At 43.5% G+C, this 19,663-nt stretch overlaps 1 protein-coding gene across 3 annotated transcripts in view; it reads right to left on the reverse strand.

The window, feature by feature from the left end:
- Positions 1-18,950, reverse strand: part of CCDC83 (coiled-coil domain containing 83) — a 40,192-nt gene extending 21,242 nt beyond the window's left edge. The window contains exons 1-7 of one of the 3 annotated variants that reach the window (XM_054974749.1): positions 18,642-18,669; positions 16,302-16,367; positions 13,900-14,039; positions 12,779-12,863; positions 8,428-8,596; positions 5,885-6,052; positions 453-544 (exon numbers count right to left, since the gene is read on the reverse strand). In XM_054974749.1, coding sequence (XP_054830724.1) covers positions 453-544; positions 5,885-6,052; positions 8,428-8,596; positions 12,779-12,863; positions 13,900-14,015 — 630 coding nt within the window. In that variant the 5' untranslated portion in view covers positions 14,016-14,039; positions 16,302-16,367; positions 18,642-18,669. Of the gene's footprint in view, positions 1-452; positions 545-5,884; positions 6,053-8,427; positions 8,597-12,778; positions 12,864-13,899; positions 14,040-16,301; positions 16,368-18,641; positions 18,685-18,914 lie in introns of those variants that run through there. The other 2 variants (XM_054974751.1, XM_054974750.1) reach the window with 2 other exon arrangements.
- Between the last annotated feature and the right edge of the window lie 713 nt (positions 18,951-19,663).

The raw sequence follows: 19,663 nt of genomic DNA on the forward strand, positions 1-19,663 counted from the left end.
CTTCAAATGAACACATAAGGGAGGGGTCCCCAACGTGGTGCCCACTGCACCCACCAAATGTCTTTAGAAAGTGGGTGGGGCCATGCAGGGCTTTTGCCCAGCAAGGCTTCTGATTGGCCATTGGAGATTTGATTGATTGTGCAGATTTTTAAAAATGTTCCTTTGGCAGCAGCACACAAGGATCACACAAGGATCTTCACTGTGTGACAGAAAGTAAGCTGTGGCAGCCCTTTTGTAGCTGCACCCACCACAATGGGTCAGAATTCCAAAGCTCAGAAAGGCTGAGGAGCCCTGGCATCAGGAGACGGCCATTCCTGCTTTACATGGAGATGCCCAGAAGTTCAGAGGCAGAGAGAGACAGTCTTCTGCTTCCGTGTCCTGCTTCTTATGGGTACTAGAGTCACTGCCCAGGATTCAGAAAAAGACCCAAGATTTCAAAGCGAAAAAGGTACCTCGGTGGCCCATTCTTTCTTTAGCTCCATTTGCTTCAGAGTGTATTTGTCAATTTTTTGCTTTGTTTCTTCCAGAGCATTTCTAAAAAATTCTTAAGGGGCGGAAAAAAATAGAAATTAGAGAAAGAGAAATAGTTCAAGGGTAGATCTAGAATTATTTCTTGTTTTAGAGCACATTTATTATTTATTTACTTCATTTATACCCCCCTTTCTCCCCAATGGGACCCAAGGTGGCTTACATCTTCTTCCTCTTCTTCAGAGAGACTCTTCTGTGTACTCTATTTTCGGTTTGTTAAACTTGCTTGTATTGGACTGCTCTAAACCCGATCTCTGTAATCACACCTCACGTATTTGGTCTTGCTATCCAAACAGCAGTAAAAGCGGGGGGGGGGGGGGTAACTTTGCCATCCCTTGAGCGTGATTGCTTGAAACTGCAAAGTTGCAATAGATTTTCCCTGCGCTAGCTAGAGAGAAGAGGGAGGGCTGGCAGCTAGGCAGAGGCTCTGCAACACAGATAAAAGGGGCTAGATGTGCAAATCCACCAAGCAGGAGATTTTTCTGGCAGCAGCAGTTTCTACTCAGAGGTCTGGTACACCCCCACCCCCACCCCCCGCCCCTGGAGTAACTGAAAGGGACGGTGTTGCTGAGTGGAGACTTGGGATGGCCATAGAACTTTTTGAGCTCCTGGAATCAAGAGGGAACAGGGCTTGCAAGTGCATTCCTTCACACGTGGTTTTTTTCAATAGTGGAAGCTCGCCTATGGGACACCTGTCCCCTTGACGCTTGCCTGGCACCTATGTTACTCTCTTTTAAGTGCCAGGTCAAAACCAGTTCTGTTCACCCAGGCTTTTACTTAAGGGGTTGATCTTTTAATACCATCTTTATAGTGTCCTTTTAGTCTGGAAACTGCTATTCATTTTGAACTGCTCAATAGGCTATGTTTTTGTGCCCCGGCTAGGTTAGTGCGGGATTTTAATTAAAAACATCTAATGTTTTATTGTACGTTATGCTTTATTTTGTAAGCCACCTTTGGCATGTTGCCTGAAGAAGTGGCATAAAAATTCTATAAATAAATTCGTCTTGCAGTGTTTCAAACTGACTTAACGTCACAGAGGGGACACAGATCAAAACTGAGCATCTTTTTAAAATCGGATGCTTTGTACAGGAGCGTTCAGCTGGCAATGCAGAAAAGAAGAGAGACCTTTATATGCTTCAAAGCAGGGTTCAGACTGGCAAACTCAGAGGAGACAAAGAAGAGGCCTGAATCACTCTTATCTCCAATATTCCAGGCTCAGCAGTGCTTGGCACAGACTCTACAAAGAGTTGGAGTCAATGTCGCTGCCTAGCAGTGCCAGCTGTTTGGCCAGGGAAACTAGAAAGCTGGTAAGGAAAAATGTAATCCCTAGAGTCCCGACTGAGGACTAGGTTCAATGTCTAAAGTAATGTTTATGAATTCAAAATATAACAGAACACAACTGAAAACGTTCCCAAAGTTATCAATACTGGTTCACTAACCAGTGACCCCAGAGCAGAGTCCTACTCAGGGCATAGACAGTTCTGCTGGTTTGGCCAGAGGCTATGCCTGGAATGGAGTCCCAAATATCCAGAAGGCCTTGCAACAGCAGGACTCTTTTTATGAAGATGCTGTATGGATCCTGGAGCTTGCTTGTTCCCTAGGAGCAGTTCCCCTTTCCTTCTGGAAAAATGAAGTGGGGCACTCTGTTCTAGGGTCTTGGTCTCTCAGGGAGTCAATGAAGACTTCAGCGGTCAGCAATTCCTGCTCTTTGCTCTTCCTTAGTTCTTCAGCTCTTCCTAGCTACTGCTGTTCTCCCAAGGAGAAGGGCTTAATTCTTCCCAGCTTGCAGTTTCAGCTCTGTGATCTTCTTAGATTCAAAGCTTGGAAACAAACTTTACCTTACCTTCAACACTCCTTCCAGTATTTTCCGCTAGCCTGGTCCTGCATTATACCACCTCTCACAGGCATGGCGGCCTTTTCCAACACATGCCCTATGAGCCTTTGGTCAGCATGCAAATTAATACAAACCTAGGGACACATCAGTTATCTGTTAGTCTGGCCTATCTAAGTATCTGCAGTCTATTAATCAGACCTAGGTCCTAGGCCCCAAACCCTTTTTGCAGTACAGGCTTACAAAAAGAAGAATGGAGGATAACTATGCTGTTAAAAATGAGAAGGGTACAGCAATGAAATAGTTTTTAGAACTTTTGGAGACAAAATTAGATGTCATGTGTTTGTTTGTTTGTTTATTCATAACCCTGCTTTTTTTCCCCAATTGGGACACAAAGTGCCTTGTATCCATTTTGTGTATCCTCCATTTTATTACATTGTTCATTGGATGTGCCATACTGTATTATTACATTCTTTTTCTTTTTCTGGACTCCAATCTGCCTTGTGTTTTAGTGAGAAAGACAGGCTATATATGAGATTAAATAAACAAACAAATGAAAGTTGAAAGCTTTCCAAACGAGTTGAATTTCAACCCTTTAAATTTTTTAAACTTTTGATTCTTGGCTACAATTTAGGCTTTTTAAAAAACAAATGGAAGTTCTAGCTAAATGACAGCTTCTTCTGAGATTTCAAGATGCCATTCTTAAAACATAATAACATTCAATTTATATACTGCCCTTCAGGACAACGATTTATATACCGCCCTTCAGGTCTCGTTTGAGGTTATTATTAATCTGTCCCTGAGCACTAGAACTTTCCCAAGGGCATTAAAGGAGACCACGGTGAAACCACTTCTGAAGAAACCGTCTTTGGACCCCACCGACCAATCCAGTTATTGCCCAGTCTCGAGCCTCCTGTTTCCTGACAAGATGATTGAATGGGTGGTGGCAGAACAGTTGCAGGTGTCCCTGAAGGACTCTTCTGTCCCGGACCCATTCCAGCTTGGTTTCCATGCAGGTCATGAGACGGAGACAGTGCTGGTCGCCCTCACAGACAGTCTTCATAGGCAGCTGGATCGGGGCAAGGCAGAGCTGTTGGTGCTGCTAGATCTGTCAGCAGCGTTCAACACAGTCGATTATGATTTGTTGACCAATGCCTCGCCAATGTGGGGATACTAGGGACAGCCTTACAGTGGCTTGTCTCCTTTCTTCACAATTGGGGACAGAGGGTGGTGCTTGGGGAGGAGTTATCATTGTGCCACTTGCTGGAGTGCAGTGTCCTGCAAGGGGAAATACTCTCTCCTCTGTTGTTCAACTTTTATATGTGCCCCCTCGCCCAGCTGGCACAAAGTTTAAGACTGGGTTGTCACCACCAGTATGTGGATGACACCCAGTTGTATATGTTGATGGGCGGCCAGCCCGGCTCTGCCCCAGATGTCCTGGTAAGAGCTTTGGAGGCCGTGTCTGGCTGAGTGAAGTAGAGTCGACCCTGCGACTCTGCTTCACCAGAGTTGAACCCTGCGAAGACAGAGGTCCTGTACTTGGATCGTGGGCTGTTGGATTTGGGGATCTGGCTCCTGGCCTTCGATGGGGTGCCACTTGTGCTTGCTCTGATGGTCAGGAGTCTGGGCATGATACTAGATGCCTCCTTGCCAATGGATGCCCAGGTTGCAGTGGTAGCACGGTCTGCTTTTTCCCATCTTAGGCAGGCCTGGCAGCTTGCCCCCTATTTCTCGACCCAGGCCCTAACGACAGTGATCCATGCAATGGTTTCCTCCAGATTGGACTATTGTAACTCGCTCTACGTAGGGCTTCCCTTGAGTTTGACCCAGAAATTACAATGCTTCTAGAATGCTGCTGCACGCGTCCTTACCAGTGTTCCGTATAGGACACATATTACTCCCATCCTGCAGCAGCTGCACTGGCTCCCTGTGGAGTTCTGGATAAAATTCAAGGTGTTGGTTTTGACCTTTAAAGCCCTTAGCAGACAGGGACTGGCATACCCATAGAACTGCCTCTCACCATATGCCCCTTGGAGGGTGCTGAGATTGGCCAATAAACATCTACTAGTGGTCCTAAGCCCAAGGGAGGCTAGGCTGGCCTCAACCAGAGCCAGGGCCTTTTCGGTCCTGGCTCCGACCTGGTGGAACTCTCTATCAAAGGATATGTAGGCCTGCCGGGACCTGGTATCATTCTGGTGGGCCTGCAAGACTGAGATGTTCTGCTAGGCATATGGTTGAGGCCAGTCCAGTAATCATCTAGATAGCCTCCCAACCAGCCTTCTGTGGGGGACTATGTGGTCACCTGGCCCCCCATATGAGTTACAGCTGAATTGAAGGGCCTGTTCCCTCCCTTTCTCCCACACTTCTGTGTATGATTGGCAAGGGTGGTTGTAAGGTTGCCGTCTGGGGAAATCTCTGGTCTATCGAAGTTTCAATGTAATTTATTTTGTTCTATTGTTGTAACCCGCCCTGAGTCCACTTGCAGAGAAGATGGGTAGAAATCCAATAAATAAATAAAATAAACACCCACTCAGAGCAGTTTACAAAGAGTGTTGTACAACAATCACCCCTTTGAAGTGAGTGGGGCTGAGAGAGGTTCGAGGAGCTGTGACTTACCCACGGTCATCCAACCGGCTTCAAGCTCAGGAGTGAGGAATCAAACCCGGTTCTCCAGATTAGAGTCCTACCACGCTTAACCATTACACCAAACTGGCTCTTTTCTCATGGGGTCTGGAGTCACCCAGTTTTGCTTATGGTCAAACAGCTTTAGCAGGGTTTTTTGTGTTATTTTAGAAACCCACAAGATCTAGAACCATTTTCACATAATGATATGGGCAACAGTCTCCCAACTCCAAACATCAGCCTCAAAAAGCATAGACTACTGGGGGGTGGGGAGGAATAATAGAACTTAGTGTAAAATAATTTTATAAATGATTTTTTTTTACCTTAGGATGTCAAATTGTACATTGTTTATATATTTAAAAGCTTAGGAGCTTTCTGTGTAGCAGAAGGAGAACATATTCCTACACTTTTAATGTATATGTTTGTTATAATGTCATGTAAACATACGTCTCATGTTTGTGCCTTTTAATTAGTATTTCTGAATAAACAGAAATTACAAAATAAAAAATAAAGAAACCCACAAGACCTGTATGATTTGAAGCTTCAAGTGGGACAAAAGGAGAAGGAATGCCTCTTTCAAACCATAGATCCAGAGGAGTTAGTCAGTAGTAGTAAAATCAAAAAGAGTCCAGTAGCCCCTTTAAGACTAACCAACTTTACTGTAGCATAAGCTTTCGAGAATCACAGTTCTCTTTGTCGCATCTGACGAAGAGAACTGTGATTCTCGAAAGTTTATGCTACAGTAAAGCTGGTTAGTCTTAAAGGTGCTACTGGACTCTTTTCTATCTTTCAAACCATGTTCAACTCATTCCATTGTGCTAAAAAGGGTATTGCACTGCTGCTGTCCCCGTTCTCCTGTCCTGGGACTGATCCAGCTGCTCACAGATTGAAGTTCTGACCCACCTGTCATTTCCTCAAGGTCTTCCTTTAGCTTCTTGATGTCTTGTTCTAGGATCTCTATTTGTTTGGCATGGTCGCCACTCCCCAATTTTTTATAGTCTAACCAGTAATCCATATCTTCCTGTTTCACCAGAAGTTTTTGCTCGACAAGACTGATCTGAGAACGCAGGTCTGTTGGATAATACAAGCCATGATTTGGTAAGATGATATTATTGGTAGCAGGAAAAAATATATGTTTAAAAAATAACTGACGGAGGTTTTGTTTCAAGGAATTGTTTGAAAGGCTAGCAATTGTTCTGTTCTGAAATTCAGGAGCAAAACAGAGAGAGAGAGTGGAGAAAGAGGGCAAATTCCCTTGTAAAATCAGCTCCTGTTTCAAAATATGAGCAAATACAGCCACAAACCTGTCCTTGCATCAGGTCTGTGGTACAGGTGCTGGGAAAATTTGGTTGCGATTCAGAGAACCTTCTGAAGTGCGCCAAAGGGATTGGGCATGCTCAGGAGGATTTTTAACCCACCGCTTTGGACAACTGATCCACCCACCCCCAACCACAGTATCACAAACTTCTTTGAAAGTTTATTTGCTTCGGTAACAGGTTGCTGTACTGCACAGGGAAGGGCTGAGATTTACATACATGAAGCCCCTTGTACTCGTCACACAGTCCTCTGGAACTCACCCTCCGGCCTTGGGTTAGTGTTACTATGTTATGTTAGGCAGTAAGCAGATATATATATATATATATATATATATATATATATATATATATATATATATATATATATATATATATATTTAATAGTACTGAGGCTGTTCTGGAAGAATCCTCATTGTTTTTGGTTCAAACATATTCCTCTCCATGGTTGCGCTTGTGGAAGGGAAGGAGCGATTCTGTAAATCTCAAGCAAAACCAAATGTGCACAGCTCTGATTGGTTTGCTCCCATGTGCTCTGAAGTAGTCCCCAAGGCAGAGTATGTTCCTATACCACTGGAATAATGTAATGGCTGAGAATATACTTTAACTTCCAATACTTGATGGCTACTGTACCCCCACCAAAGCATCAATATTCCTTGAGATATCATAGGGACTTTCATTTTAATGGAAGAAATGTGATGGAAGTAAGCCCCAGAGTCATACAAGCCTTAACTTGCTCGATAGGTTACTCATCAATAATCCAGGTATGGTCTACATCCACAGCTCATTTCTATTAATTTAGAATAATTAATCTCTAGAAGACTTTGTTTAAGATCAGCATCAACATTCGATTTATATACCGCCCTTCAGGACAACTTAACACCCACTCAGAGCAATTTACAAAGCATGTCGTTACCCCACAACAATCACCATGTGAGGTGGGTGGGCCTGAGAGAGCTCCAAAGAGCTGTGACTGACCCAAGGTCACCCAGCTGGCTTCAAGCGGAGGAGTGGGGAATCAAACCTGGCTCTCCAGATTACAGTCCTGCTGCTCTTAACCACTACATCAAACTGGTGTCCTGAACATTCTTCCTATACTGTTTGGCATTTTCCTGGGAATAGGCGCCACTGAATAATTTGGGACTTACTTCAGAGTAGAACTAGCTAGGATTGTTCCCACATCATCTGCTTCTAATAGTACTGGCATCTGTTGTCCTCTAACAATTGGGGAAGACAAAATCTTGCCTTGGCCTGGTACTAAAAATACAATGGTATGTTTTTACTTTCTCCCTTGGGAGATACATCCTTTAAAGTATCTCTATATCTTGATAGGCTTGCCTTGCAACTTTCCTGATGGACAGTTTGCAAAGATTTTTTTTCATATATTCCCCTGAGCATCTCAGGAACACTACAGCACCTTTACCATTTAAGATATTGTTGGCAAAAATGTCCTGGGTAGCATATGAACCACCAGTACCAGTGCTGGGTTGAAAGGAATAATGTACCCCCCTAAACAGGTTCCTACCGTTGCAAAATCACTTTGAGTCCTACACTTTACAGATCTGTCTTGAAGTCATCAGGGTACGTTTGTCAATCGCATTGTATGTAGGCCAGTCTTTTAAAACCTAGGCATGAACCAGGAGAAGCAACCCTTCAAAGCTTCCAGGGATGACCAAATGCATATTTTACATGAAAATCCTCTTAACTACATTGAAAGCAAACCTCCTGCATGTAACCGAGGGCAGGTTCACACATTATAAAGTCCTTGCAGTCGCTGTGAGGATTTTCTATCAGACAGGTAACTGGAATTCCCCATTGGGGATTCATTTACCCGATGTGCATGGACCCGATTCAGATCAGGAGCGCAGCATGAAGGGAGAAGGGGTGTGAACCTCTTCCCTGTGCACCATTTTCCTGATCTGAATCATCCCCTGGGGGGTTGATATTTTTCCCAGTGGGAGAAGTTAACTTGTACTGATGGTTACATTTAAATTCCTCTACTGATGCAAACAGCAGCTCCCTGGGATCATTTCAGGTCAGGAAAATGGCATGGAGGGGGGAAGGCTTGAGTCCCTTTCTCCATAAGTCAGTTGTGACTTGACAGCACATCCCCCCCAACAATATATATCTTGCCTTTGAGCAATTTTTCTTGGTCCTTAACGTACTGCCACTTGTCCTTCATGGCTTTATCTACGTCCTCCCTAGTAACAATCTCAAGCTTATCTAAGTTCTTCTCTTGCTCTTTCAGGGTGGTTAGGAGTGCCCGGATATGCCCAGTCTGTTCTGCCTTTAGGTGCTGGTTCTGAAAAAAAAGAAAGACACTTTTTTTTTACTTGTCCTCTTGTTTTCTGTCTTCTCCATTGCCACCGTCAAGATGGCTAACAAAAACAAGATGCAGCAAATTCAACAAACCCCCATGAAAACGTAGAGAAACCATGGGGTGACAACAGTTTTGATAACCCATTGAGTCTCTCCATATCCTCGTTGGAACTTGACTTTCAGTGTCTGTCTGTCTGTCTGTCTAAAGTGCAGTCAAGTCATAGCTGGATTATGGCAACCTCTGCTGGGGTTTTCAGGGCCAGTGATTAACAGAGGTGGTTTGCCATGGCCTGCTTTGCATAATGGCCCTGGCCTTCCTTGGAAGTCTCCCTTCCAATTACTAACCAAGGCTGACTCTGCTTAGTTTCTGTGATCTGATGAAATCAGGCTTGCCTGGGCTATCCATGTCAGAGCATCTGTCTGTCCGTCAGATTGCTGGATTTCCTCACAGTCACAGCTGAACAAAATTAAAATCACTAAAACTGTTCCTCACTGCTTCAGCCCCAAGCTTCCTGCTTGCTGTTACTTTCCAAATACCTCTGCTTTAATGCTGTCCTGTCTGTGCCATCCATGCCACTAATCGATACTATAAACCAACAGAACAAAAAGAGAGGCACCTTCACATAAACCAACAACCAAGGGAGTGGATAACCACAGATGAAGGCAAAAATCCAAAAAGTCAATGAATTGATGTTGAAACAAAATAATGTTCAGTGAAAACAAAATGAACAGTCAAACTGAGTATATATCATTCAGTAACAACAGTTCGCACAACAGTTCACACATAAGTAAATTCATTAGGACCCAAGCACCATAAACATTCAAAGGCGCACACACAGGACTGATGGGAGAAACAACTCATAAATATATGTATGGGACAATGCCAAAATCAATCTCCTCAGTCCTGTAAAGTCTATCAAGGTGGTGCCCAAGAGGCAAACACCTGAAGAACAGAGTCCCTCTGCCCGACATTCAGGGCCAGCAAGGTTCCTGATGTTTCTTGCAGTCTTCCTCAGGGGCGGATGAACGTCAAATGCTAATAAAAATATATATATATACATTGAACCATAAACTTGATGCCGTGTTGCCACTGCTGTAACTGCTTCTTTCACAGGCTTCTCTCACAGGTGCCTTATCTAACGAACTGTAGAAACATTCAGTGACTTTGACCTTGTATACTGCTCACTCCCATTCATTGCTATGTCTCAACTCTGATCTCTTGCTTTCTCAGTGTCTCGACTTGAATAGTACAAATATGCAAAACGTTCTCAGGACAAATTCGCGCCAAAAGTCCTTTTTACGGTTGGGAGGGGGAAGGAGCAAATGTGGGTGTTAAGGGGAGGAATTTTCCCACGTTACCATTCCTGGATTTCTTGTTGCAATGGTACAGGGATCTGTCTGCCATAGCCTGTCATCCATAGCCTGACAAATGCCTTCTTGCTTTATTTCTCAGTTTAGAGCCTAGAGCATTGCTTTTAGAGTAAATACAGCTGCAAAAAAGGCCTTCTTCCAACTCAGCCTAGCTTGGAAAATAAACCCCTCCCCCCCCTTTTTTTTTACTTTTTATTTTGCATATTTATATAACTTTTTCCAAAACTTCAAATAACCAAAGTCAACAACAGCATAATACATAGTATGGGCAATACTTGGAAGAGATGAACACCTTAATGTTTTGACAAACAGCTAATATTAACATTGAAAACAATACACTGAGTATAAGAAGTCACATTATAGCAAAGAAGCTAAGTATATGAAAATCTACGTTAGGTAACCGATTGATATTATGACAATAGGTTAAAAAGGGTAGCCATTGCACAAGAAGGCACGATTGATATTGTGGATTATCTATGCTTTTAAGGTGGTCCGCTATTTTTTCCATGATAAAAATGTCCCATCGTTTTCTGAGCCATTGTGATACACTTGGAGTTTTTTCCTGTCTCCAGGTTGAGGCTATAAGCATTTTTGCCACAACAATCAATAAAAATATCAGGTTTTTCCTGATAGATGGGACCGTCCGATCCTCCCAGAGTCCTAGCAGGATTACTTCAGGGCGCTTGGGTATTGCGTAGTTAGTTATTGATAAACCACTCCCTTGACACAGCCAGTCTGGCCGCCTGAATCATGCCATGGTAATGTCAAGACTAGACTACTGTAGCACACTTTGCATAGGTCTCCCAGAGACTCCAGCGGGTGCAGGATGCTGCAGCTCAATTACTATCAGGAGCTAGGCAGACCATGCGCATTACTCCCATTCTGCAGTCACTCCATTGGCTACTCCTCAGTTGAGTGTGTGTGTTATCTGGTGTCAAGTCGCCTAAGATGACCCTATCAGTGAAAGACCTCCAAAACGTACAATCATTAACAGACTTGCTCAGATCTTGCAAACTGGAGGACATGGCTTCTTTTATTGCGTCAATCCATCTCATTTTGGGTCTTCCTCTTTTCCTATTGCCTTCCACTGTTCCTAACATTATTGACTTTTCCAGAGAATCTTGTCTTCTCATGATTAGACCAAAGACCTCAGTTTTGTCATTTTAGCTTCTAGGGAGAATTGAAGCTTGATTTGCTCTAGAACCCACTTATTTGTCTTTTTGGCCATCCATGGTATCTGCAAAACTCTCCAGTATCACATTTCAAATGAATCAATTTTATTCCTGTCAGCTTTCTTCACTGTCCAGCATTCACATCCATACAAAGTAATGGGGAATACCATAATGATAATAACAACATTCGATTTATATACTACCTTTCAGAACAACTTAATGCCCACTCAGAGTGGTTTACAAAGTGTGTTATTATTATCCTCACAACAATCACCCTTGTGAGGTGGGTGTGGCTGAGAGAGCTCTGAGAGAGCTATGACTGACCCAAGGTCACCCAGCTGGCTTCAAGCGGAGGAGTGGGGATTCAAACCCAGTTCTCCGGATTAGAGACCTAGCGCTCTTAACCACTACACCAAACTGGCTCTCATAGATAAGTTTGGATGATCTTGATCCCCAGAGAAACATCCTTATCTTTAAGGACCTTTTATAGTTCCATCACAGCTGCTCATCAGTTACCAGGCTCAATTCAAGGCTTTGGCTATCACTACAAAGCTCTCATGGTCTCGGTCCCTCATATCTATGGGGCCACCTTTCTCCCTGTGCTCCCCCATGATAGCTTTACTTATCTGAGCCTGGCCTTCTGCAAGCGCCACCCTGCAAACAGGCAAAATCAACAGCTGCCTGTACTCATGCGTTCTCTGTGGTGGCCTACCTGAAAAGGTCAGGGAAGTTTCCACTCTCCTGGCTTTCCGCAATCGAAGGTAAACTAAATTACTCAAAAGGGCTTTATTACACAGATAATAGGGCTGTGCTGTAGGTAAATGGTTCAGAGAGATGCTTTGGTAAAGGGATAGAGACTGTAGACTATACTACTGCGTACTGTCTATTGCTTTGTATGCTCCTGCTGGGTAGTTTCCACATTGTTTAATATGTCATGGTAAATTACTTATGTTTTGTTTCAGATCTGTATCAGATTTTTGCTTGTTCTTTTCTGCAATCCATACCGTATGGTATTGTTTACTGAATGTCCCAACCGTAGATGGCATCGACTTACACTGTGTAATCCACCTTGACACTCAGTGAGAAAGGTGGATTATAAGCAATGTAAATAAAATAAAAGTAAAATAAAAATTATTTTCTTTTTCAAAACTTAATACACTTATTTTATTTATATTTACAGTACAATCCTAAGAAGAGTTGTTCCAGCATAAGCCCATTGAAATCAGTGGGCTTAGACTAGAGTAAATCTGTTTAGGATTCCACTGTTAGATACCAATCTTTCTCCCATACAACCAGGCCCATTCTATCTATCTGTCTAGAACATTTTCAGTCCGCCCTTCCTCCAAGAAACCCAGTGAAGTGTACATGACGCTTCCTTTTCTAGATGATCCTCTCAACGACCCCGTTAGGTAGGCAAGGCTGAAGTGACCCAAGGTCATCTGATGAGCTTAATGACTAAGCAAGGATCTCAGATACTGGTCCAACATGATGGAACTCTAACATCAAATGCAATCAGGCCCTAAGACCACCTAATGAACTGAGAACTTCCTGGATCATAAGCACCCCCACCCCCCTAGCCTTTCTGCAATACCAGCTTTAAGCAAAGATACTGGTTCACTTACTCTTTCGTGGCATCTCTCATTTATTTCTTCCAGGCGTTTGATTTCATACAGAATCTGATCGATGACCTCTTCTTTGATCTGAATTCTAGAGAGAAATACACACACAGGAGAGAAGTTATCATATTTAAAACAAAATTTGCATGGGCATCTTTTTGTAGAAACCAAATAAGGAGACTGTAGCAGTATGGAAGGAGTTTGGCAGTTATTACATGTAGTTTAAACCTTTGTGTTGTGGGAGGGCGGGTTCACAGAATGTGACCACCATACCACCAGCTGAATGACGCCCTGAAGAAATATATTGCAGTCTACAAGCCATGTTGCCATCGTCTCCCAGACAGGCAGCAAAAAGAGGTTAACAGCTCAGAGGAATATTGCTGCTCACATCTGGTGGGCTGTGTAGAACTTCAAGGGTAACAAGTTGTGTAGACCTGCAGTAGGGTGAGCCATTCTAAGCACAGTGAACCACCTGATCCTAACAGTGTCTCTTCACAAATGTGTGTACCATGAGCCAAACCACATGTGACCCCGAGAGTTCCAATTGCAGAGCTCTTCCTGTGTGTCTGGTCATTGCACTTTTATGAAATTAGGGGTGGGGGGAGGGAGAGGGGGAGGAAATGAAATGAGGAATGTGAGTATGTCTCCTCACCCTCACATGCCCTTTTCACTGATACGAAACAGCTGTAGAGAACTCCATTGGGGCAAACATATAGGTAGCCATATCAGAACCCTGTGAAGTAAGCCAAACTAAGCTGAGAGCAAGTGACTGGATCCAGTTCTATCTATGCTATCCTGAATCCTGTTGGAAGAAGATCAGCATACAAAGGAATGAAGAGATCTCAAGGTCAGTGGGATAGTGGAAAAGGGCTACTAAGGCAAGAAGGTCCTGTGTCCAGCCCACCAGACAGGCACACAGCGAGACACTGAAGAAATCAGCCCTGAGCTCATTGGACCTCTGAAGCGAAGTAGGATTTGCCACAGTTAGTACCTAGAAGGGAGACTGCCGAGGAAGAACTGACTTGCTATGCAGAGGCAGGCAGTGGCAAAACCACCTCTGCACAGGGGTTGCCAAAAGTCATTTGCAACTTGATGGCACTTAATTATTGTTATTATATATTACATACTGATATTCCAACAGCGCTTCAGGGAAATACGTTCCAGCTTCCTTGGGCTGCTGTGATGAGGTCTTTTTCTTCTCCTTCTTCTCCTTCTTCTCTTTTTTCTTCTTGTCTTTCACCATGGTTTATGGTAGAATGAAACAAATCTGGGGAAAACAGAGGCAACACATTAATCATACATGTTGTGTGTTGTAATTCCTGATCAACACATCTGGAGTAAAAGGTTATGCTCTTCTGTATACCCTGGCAAACTAATCCCTTTTCAACACGGAATAACTTTTAATGCTTTCACAATGCAAGATGATGGTACAATCTTTGCCTTACTTATCCTCTTAGCCGTCCTGGAATGGACTCCAGTTTTGCAAATGGAAAGCTATGGGTGAGTCATCTTCCTGGGGCTATTTAGTGACTCCAAGTTTTAACTGGCAATGCTTTGACTAAGAGTCTCTCTACACATTACTAAGTACCTAGGGACCATAGGTGTAAACTACGGGGGGGGGGGCTGAGGGGCTCGAGCCCCCCCTCAGATTTGGCCGGAGGGGGCTGAGTCCCCCCCCCGGCAACCGGTGAACTACATGGGGGCTGAGGGGCTCAAGCCCCCTCAGATTGGCCAGGAGAGCAAGCAGTGACAAACTCACATGAGGGACTCAGTTACAATGGCAGACGAAGCACAGGACTGTCCACCCTTCCTATTGCATCATATTACAATTTCCATTATTCTTTGGGGCTTTGTTCCTGTTTTTTGCTCTTATGTATTTCTGTGTTTGTTAAGAACGTATAATTTTAAAAAGGAGTTGAGGTTTATATAAACAATTTACAAATACGATCAGCTACGATCAGAAAAAAGACAGTAGAGACCCCCTCACCTCTGCAGGAGTATACCGTATACCCTGCAGCTGTGGACAAGTTTACATCGGGACCACAAAGCGTAGCATCCAGACAAGAATAAAAGAACATGAAAGACACTGCAGACTTGGACAACCTGAAAAATCAGCAGTGGCTGAACATAGCCTAACTCAAACAGGGCACAGTATCTTATTCCAGGACACCAAAATACTGGACAACACTTCCAACTACTTTGTCAGACTGCACAGGGAAGCCATTGAAATTCACAAGCATAAGCAAAACTTCAACAGGAAAGAAGAAACCTTAAGAATGAACAGAGCATGGTTTCCAGTTCTGAAAAACACCAGGCTAACAAAACATTCTATCCCCGACAATAGCCCTGCAGAGAAGATTAGCACATCAAGTACCAATCCATATGCAAAAGAACCTCCTCAGGATACAGTGAAGCCTCCCGCCAGTAGCATTCCACACCCTGGGAAACTCTTACAGGATGACTCAGCTCAACCCCACCCCTCCTGAGTAGATACAAATGACCTACATCTTTTCCACACTGTGACACTGAGAGATCTCTGTCTTTTGGTGCTACACCTCTGAAGATGCCAGCCACAGCTGCTGGCGAAACGTCAGGAACTACAATGCCAAGACCATGGCAATACAGCCCGGAAAACCCACAACAACCAATTTACAAATAAATGTTACAGAAGAATTAACAGACTCTGATGGAAGATATATGATTTTGAATATCAGGCTTCTGGAAGGCAAGATTTACACACTAGCAACAATATATGCACCAAACAATGCAAGAGAAAAAATTTTATGAACATGTTTTCCAATCCATTTTTGATTTTCAAGATGATGATGATCTTTGGAGACATGAATGTAGTAACCAAACACATTCAAGGATTGATATGTGCTGGATATTTTAAAAAACTGAATTATTTATATTGTTTATTATATGTTTACTCTTTCTTTTCTTTTGCTCTGTTCACGTGAATGCCACTTTCACGGGAGCTCCCTTTGTGTGACTACTACATCTGCAAGCGATTCCAGAGGGCAAAGCACCTTTTCAGCTATGTCCCCCCCCCCCGCAAGAATAAATGCTGTAGGCACCTTTGAATTGCGAATTTGCATTTCTTTAAGGTGTGAGAAAGTGTCAAGATCTGCATTTCAATGAACGGATGTAGAGGAAACTGGGATACCTTTAGCAGCGGAGCAAATTGAAGTGCAACTGTGCTAGGGAGTGCATGGAAAGTTGGAGGGGGGGCATGTGAAATTAGGTTTACTTGAGCGTAGTTAGTAATGTGTAGAGAGACTCTGAGACAAAGTTTAATCAAAGGAGCTGAGAGTTAAGGGCATCCTTGTTTATTGTCTGAGATTACCGCTTCTGGTGTGTTGCTGTTAAAAAGGAGTAGCAGCCTTTTCTTCTTCTAATTATAGGAACCCACAACTCCTTCAATATTTTAACAACCTGAGGTTTTGGTAATATGTACATTGATTTGTATTAAGTAGTATAATCAATTAAAAGGCAGTTGATTAATCAATTAACAATCAATTAAACAGACTTTCCCTTTTCGACGTCCTTGGGTGTATAACTGTTGACTGCACCGTAATTTCACTAGATAGGCAACCTGCAAAATCATGAAGAAACATTTATTCTTTTACTCTTTAGTGCCTCTACTTGTGTGAACAAAACATGTGGTTAAAATCAGAGCTTAATCTCTAAAAAATGAGGGGCTGGATCTTAAACCAGCTATCCTCCTATGACCAAGAAACACTGCTCCAGAGGGAATTCAGTTGTTTACAGATCACGTTCATGTAGAGTTAGGTGTGCATAATCCCATTTATTTCAACAGGTTTCAGCATGTAGTGAGGGGAAACCCCTCTACCTACCCTCAGGACCAAAGATGTCACATATTTCAGATTATGACTCTGGCAAAGAGCACAAGGGTGCAAGTAGTTATTTATTTCTTTTTCATAAGGCTCCATACATGGCCTCTGATTGCAGTTTACAAAATCCATCAAATACACACCAAATTAGTAACACATACACAAACTGCTGAGCAGATGTTGTTTTAGTCAGTGTCTTCTCCCCAGTCCTTAAAGCTTTTCTGCCGCTGCTGTTAGGAAATAAAAGCACTCTTCATAAATGGTGCTGGAATAATGGACTATGCTAACTGCCTTCCCTCGAAGGGTTCCATCCCATCAGTGACAGTTGGAAGCTGAAAGTGGGGGGGGGGGCACAATCACCTCCCATGGAACACTTTGGAATTTAACTTTGGTTGTCCTTTGTACTGTTTTTTTTTAAATTCAAACTGCCTGAGGTGCCAACTTAGCCTGAAAAGCACTACAAAATAAAATATTTTTGTGCAGAAGTAATTCTGGCTTGCTAAACAGGTCTGAGGAGCAATTACCCTTCTGTAGAAACTAGGAGAAGGCCCAGATCCCTATTTACAAACAAACAAACAAACAATCAAACCCTGCCCCATCAAAAGGGTTGCCAATCTCCAGGTGGGGGGCCAGGAGATCTCCCAGAATGTCAACTGATGTCCAGATTAGTTCCCCTGGAGATAATGGCTGTTTTGGAGGGTGAAGTTCCCCACTTAGGTCCTTTCCTTTCCCAAACTCTGCCCTCCTCAAGCTCCACCCTCAAATCTCCAGGAATATCCCAACCCAGACCTGGCAACTGCATAAGGGTTTCCTCTGTTCACCTTACTTTTAGAAGTAAAAACTGGTGAGTGGGGGCGGGGGGGGGGTAATATCTAGGGTTCACATTTGCAGTCAGAGAGAAAGATCCACCCATGTCCTGAATGGTTTGGCATCTTTTCCCATACCTTAGGTTTGCCAGCTCCTGGTTGGAAAATTCCTGGAGATTTGGGGGCGGGGCGGCGGCGCCTGGAGAGGGTGGGGTTTGGGAGGGAAAGGGACTTCAGCTGGCAATAATGCCATAGAGTCCACCTTCCAAGAGAGCCATTTTCTCCAGGGGAGCTGATCTCTGTCACCTGGAGATCAGCTGTAATTCCAGGAGATCTCCAGCCACCACCTGGAGGCTATATCAGTCACAGGGAAAAATGGAACAAGGCTCACCCCGGAACAAGGCAATAAGGAGAAAGTGGGAAACCCACCTGGGATGGATCCTGAAATGACTTACATTCACAACCGCTGCAACAAATGTGCTTTGTCATTATACAAACATGCAAATATATATACATATATATACATATACATATATATATATACATATACATATATATACATATATATATATATATATACACATACACACACACACACATATATACATACATACATATACATACATACATATATATATAAGGCTAACGCTCTCTAATCAATGTAACAAATGTGCTCAGCATCAAACAGACATACAGTGATACAAAATTACAATATAACAAATGCAATACATTCTCTTGTTACTAAGCCCTCTACGAGGTTCATAGCTTATATTTCAGTCTGAGGCAGACTGAGATAGCAGTCCTGTTCCAGTAGCTTTCCAGGAACAGGGCAAAGACTCCAGGCACATGGAGGAAGACGGTAAGTATGCATCTATTCAAAAACATTTTGTTGTTACTTTCCTATTCTTTCAGGTGTCTACCACGATGTAACGCAGGTGGTACATCATGATGCAGCCCTACTATACCTGGAGGCTGGAAGCCCTACTATACCTACCGACCATTGTTGTTTGGTTCCTAATGCACAAACAACTTTTCTCCCCTTTGGGGACTGCGAACCAGACTTAGCGTTGCCAACTCTGGCTGGGGAAATTGATTGCTTAATTCATTGCTAAATGGTTATTTAGTTAGTAGGTCATGGCGTTCATCTTTTCATCCCACCTGCAGGTTGGCAACCCTAACAAGTATCTCTCTCCCCCCCCCCCTTCCTACCTGCAGTTCCCTTCAGGTTGCTTCCAGCTACACACGTTTCCAGTTACCATGGTAACACTAACAAGATGGCCGCCTACAGGCCAATTGACAATTGCTGCATCCTCCCCTCCTCACAAGAGATAGCGACTGTCGGTGGCAGCTGCGCGCGCGCGCGCGCACACACACACACACACACACCAGACTCATGGCAATGTTATTACGTCATACCTTTCATTAGGAATAGTCTGCTACCTAATTTGTAGGCTGCTCTTCATAATAATAAAAAAGATTTACCTAACTTTTGTTTGGGACCAAGGAAGCTCAGCCGCCATCTCTGTCGAGATTTTATGAGCAAATAGCTCCCTCTTGTGTCTTAACTGGGGAGTGACTGCAACTTTTAAAAATTAAAAGAGGGGAAATGACATGCACATATTGAAAGCCACCACTGAGTCAGACGACTTTAGTCTTTTTTAAAAAAAATTTAGGGCCTCCTAGCAATTTTCATTAATTACCTGTTGGTTGCCAACTCCAGGTGGTGGGGAAATTCCTGGAGATTTGGAGGATGGAGCAGGGCTGCTATGGGCTGGGAATTACCTGGATATTTGGGGGTGGAGCCTGGAGAAGGAGGAGTTTGGGAGAGCAGAGAGATCTCAGCAGTGTATAGAATCCCATAGATTCCACTCTCTAAAGCTGCCATTTTCTCCAGGGGAATTGATTGTTGTGGTCAGGAGATCAGTTGTAATTCTGGAAGCTCTCCAGGCCTCACTCGGAATACGACAACCCTAAGAGGGGCAAGGTATGGAGAGAGGAGGGACCTCAGAAGGGTATAATATCATAGAGTCCACCTTCCAAAGCAGCCATTTTCTCCAGGAGAATTAAGGTTGCCTGGTCAAGTTTGAGGAATTTCTGGAGATCCTGGGGGTGGAGCATGGAGACAGCATGGTTTGGGAAGGGGGAAGACGTCAGTAGGGTATCATGCCATAGAACCCACCCTCCAAAGCAGCATTTTCTCCAGCGGAACTGATTTCAGTGGCCTGGAGATC

This window comes from Eublepharis macularius, chromosome 3 (genome assembly GCF_028583425.1).
Source record: "Eublepharis macularius isolate TG4126 chromosome 3, MPM_Emac_v1.0, whole genome shotgun sequence".
In the NCBI taxonomy this organism is placed as follows: Eukaryota; Metazoa; Chordata; class Lepidosauria; order Squamata; family Eublepharidae; genus Eublepharis; species Eublepharis macularius.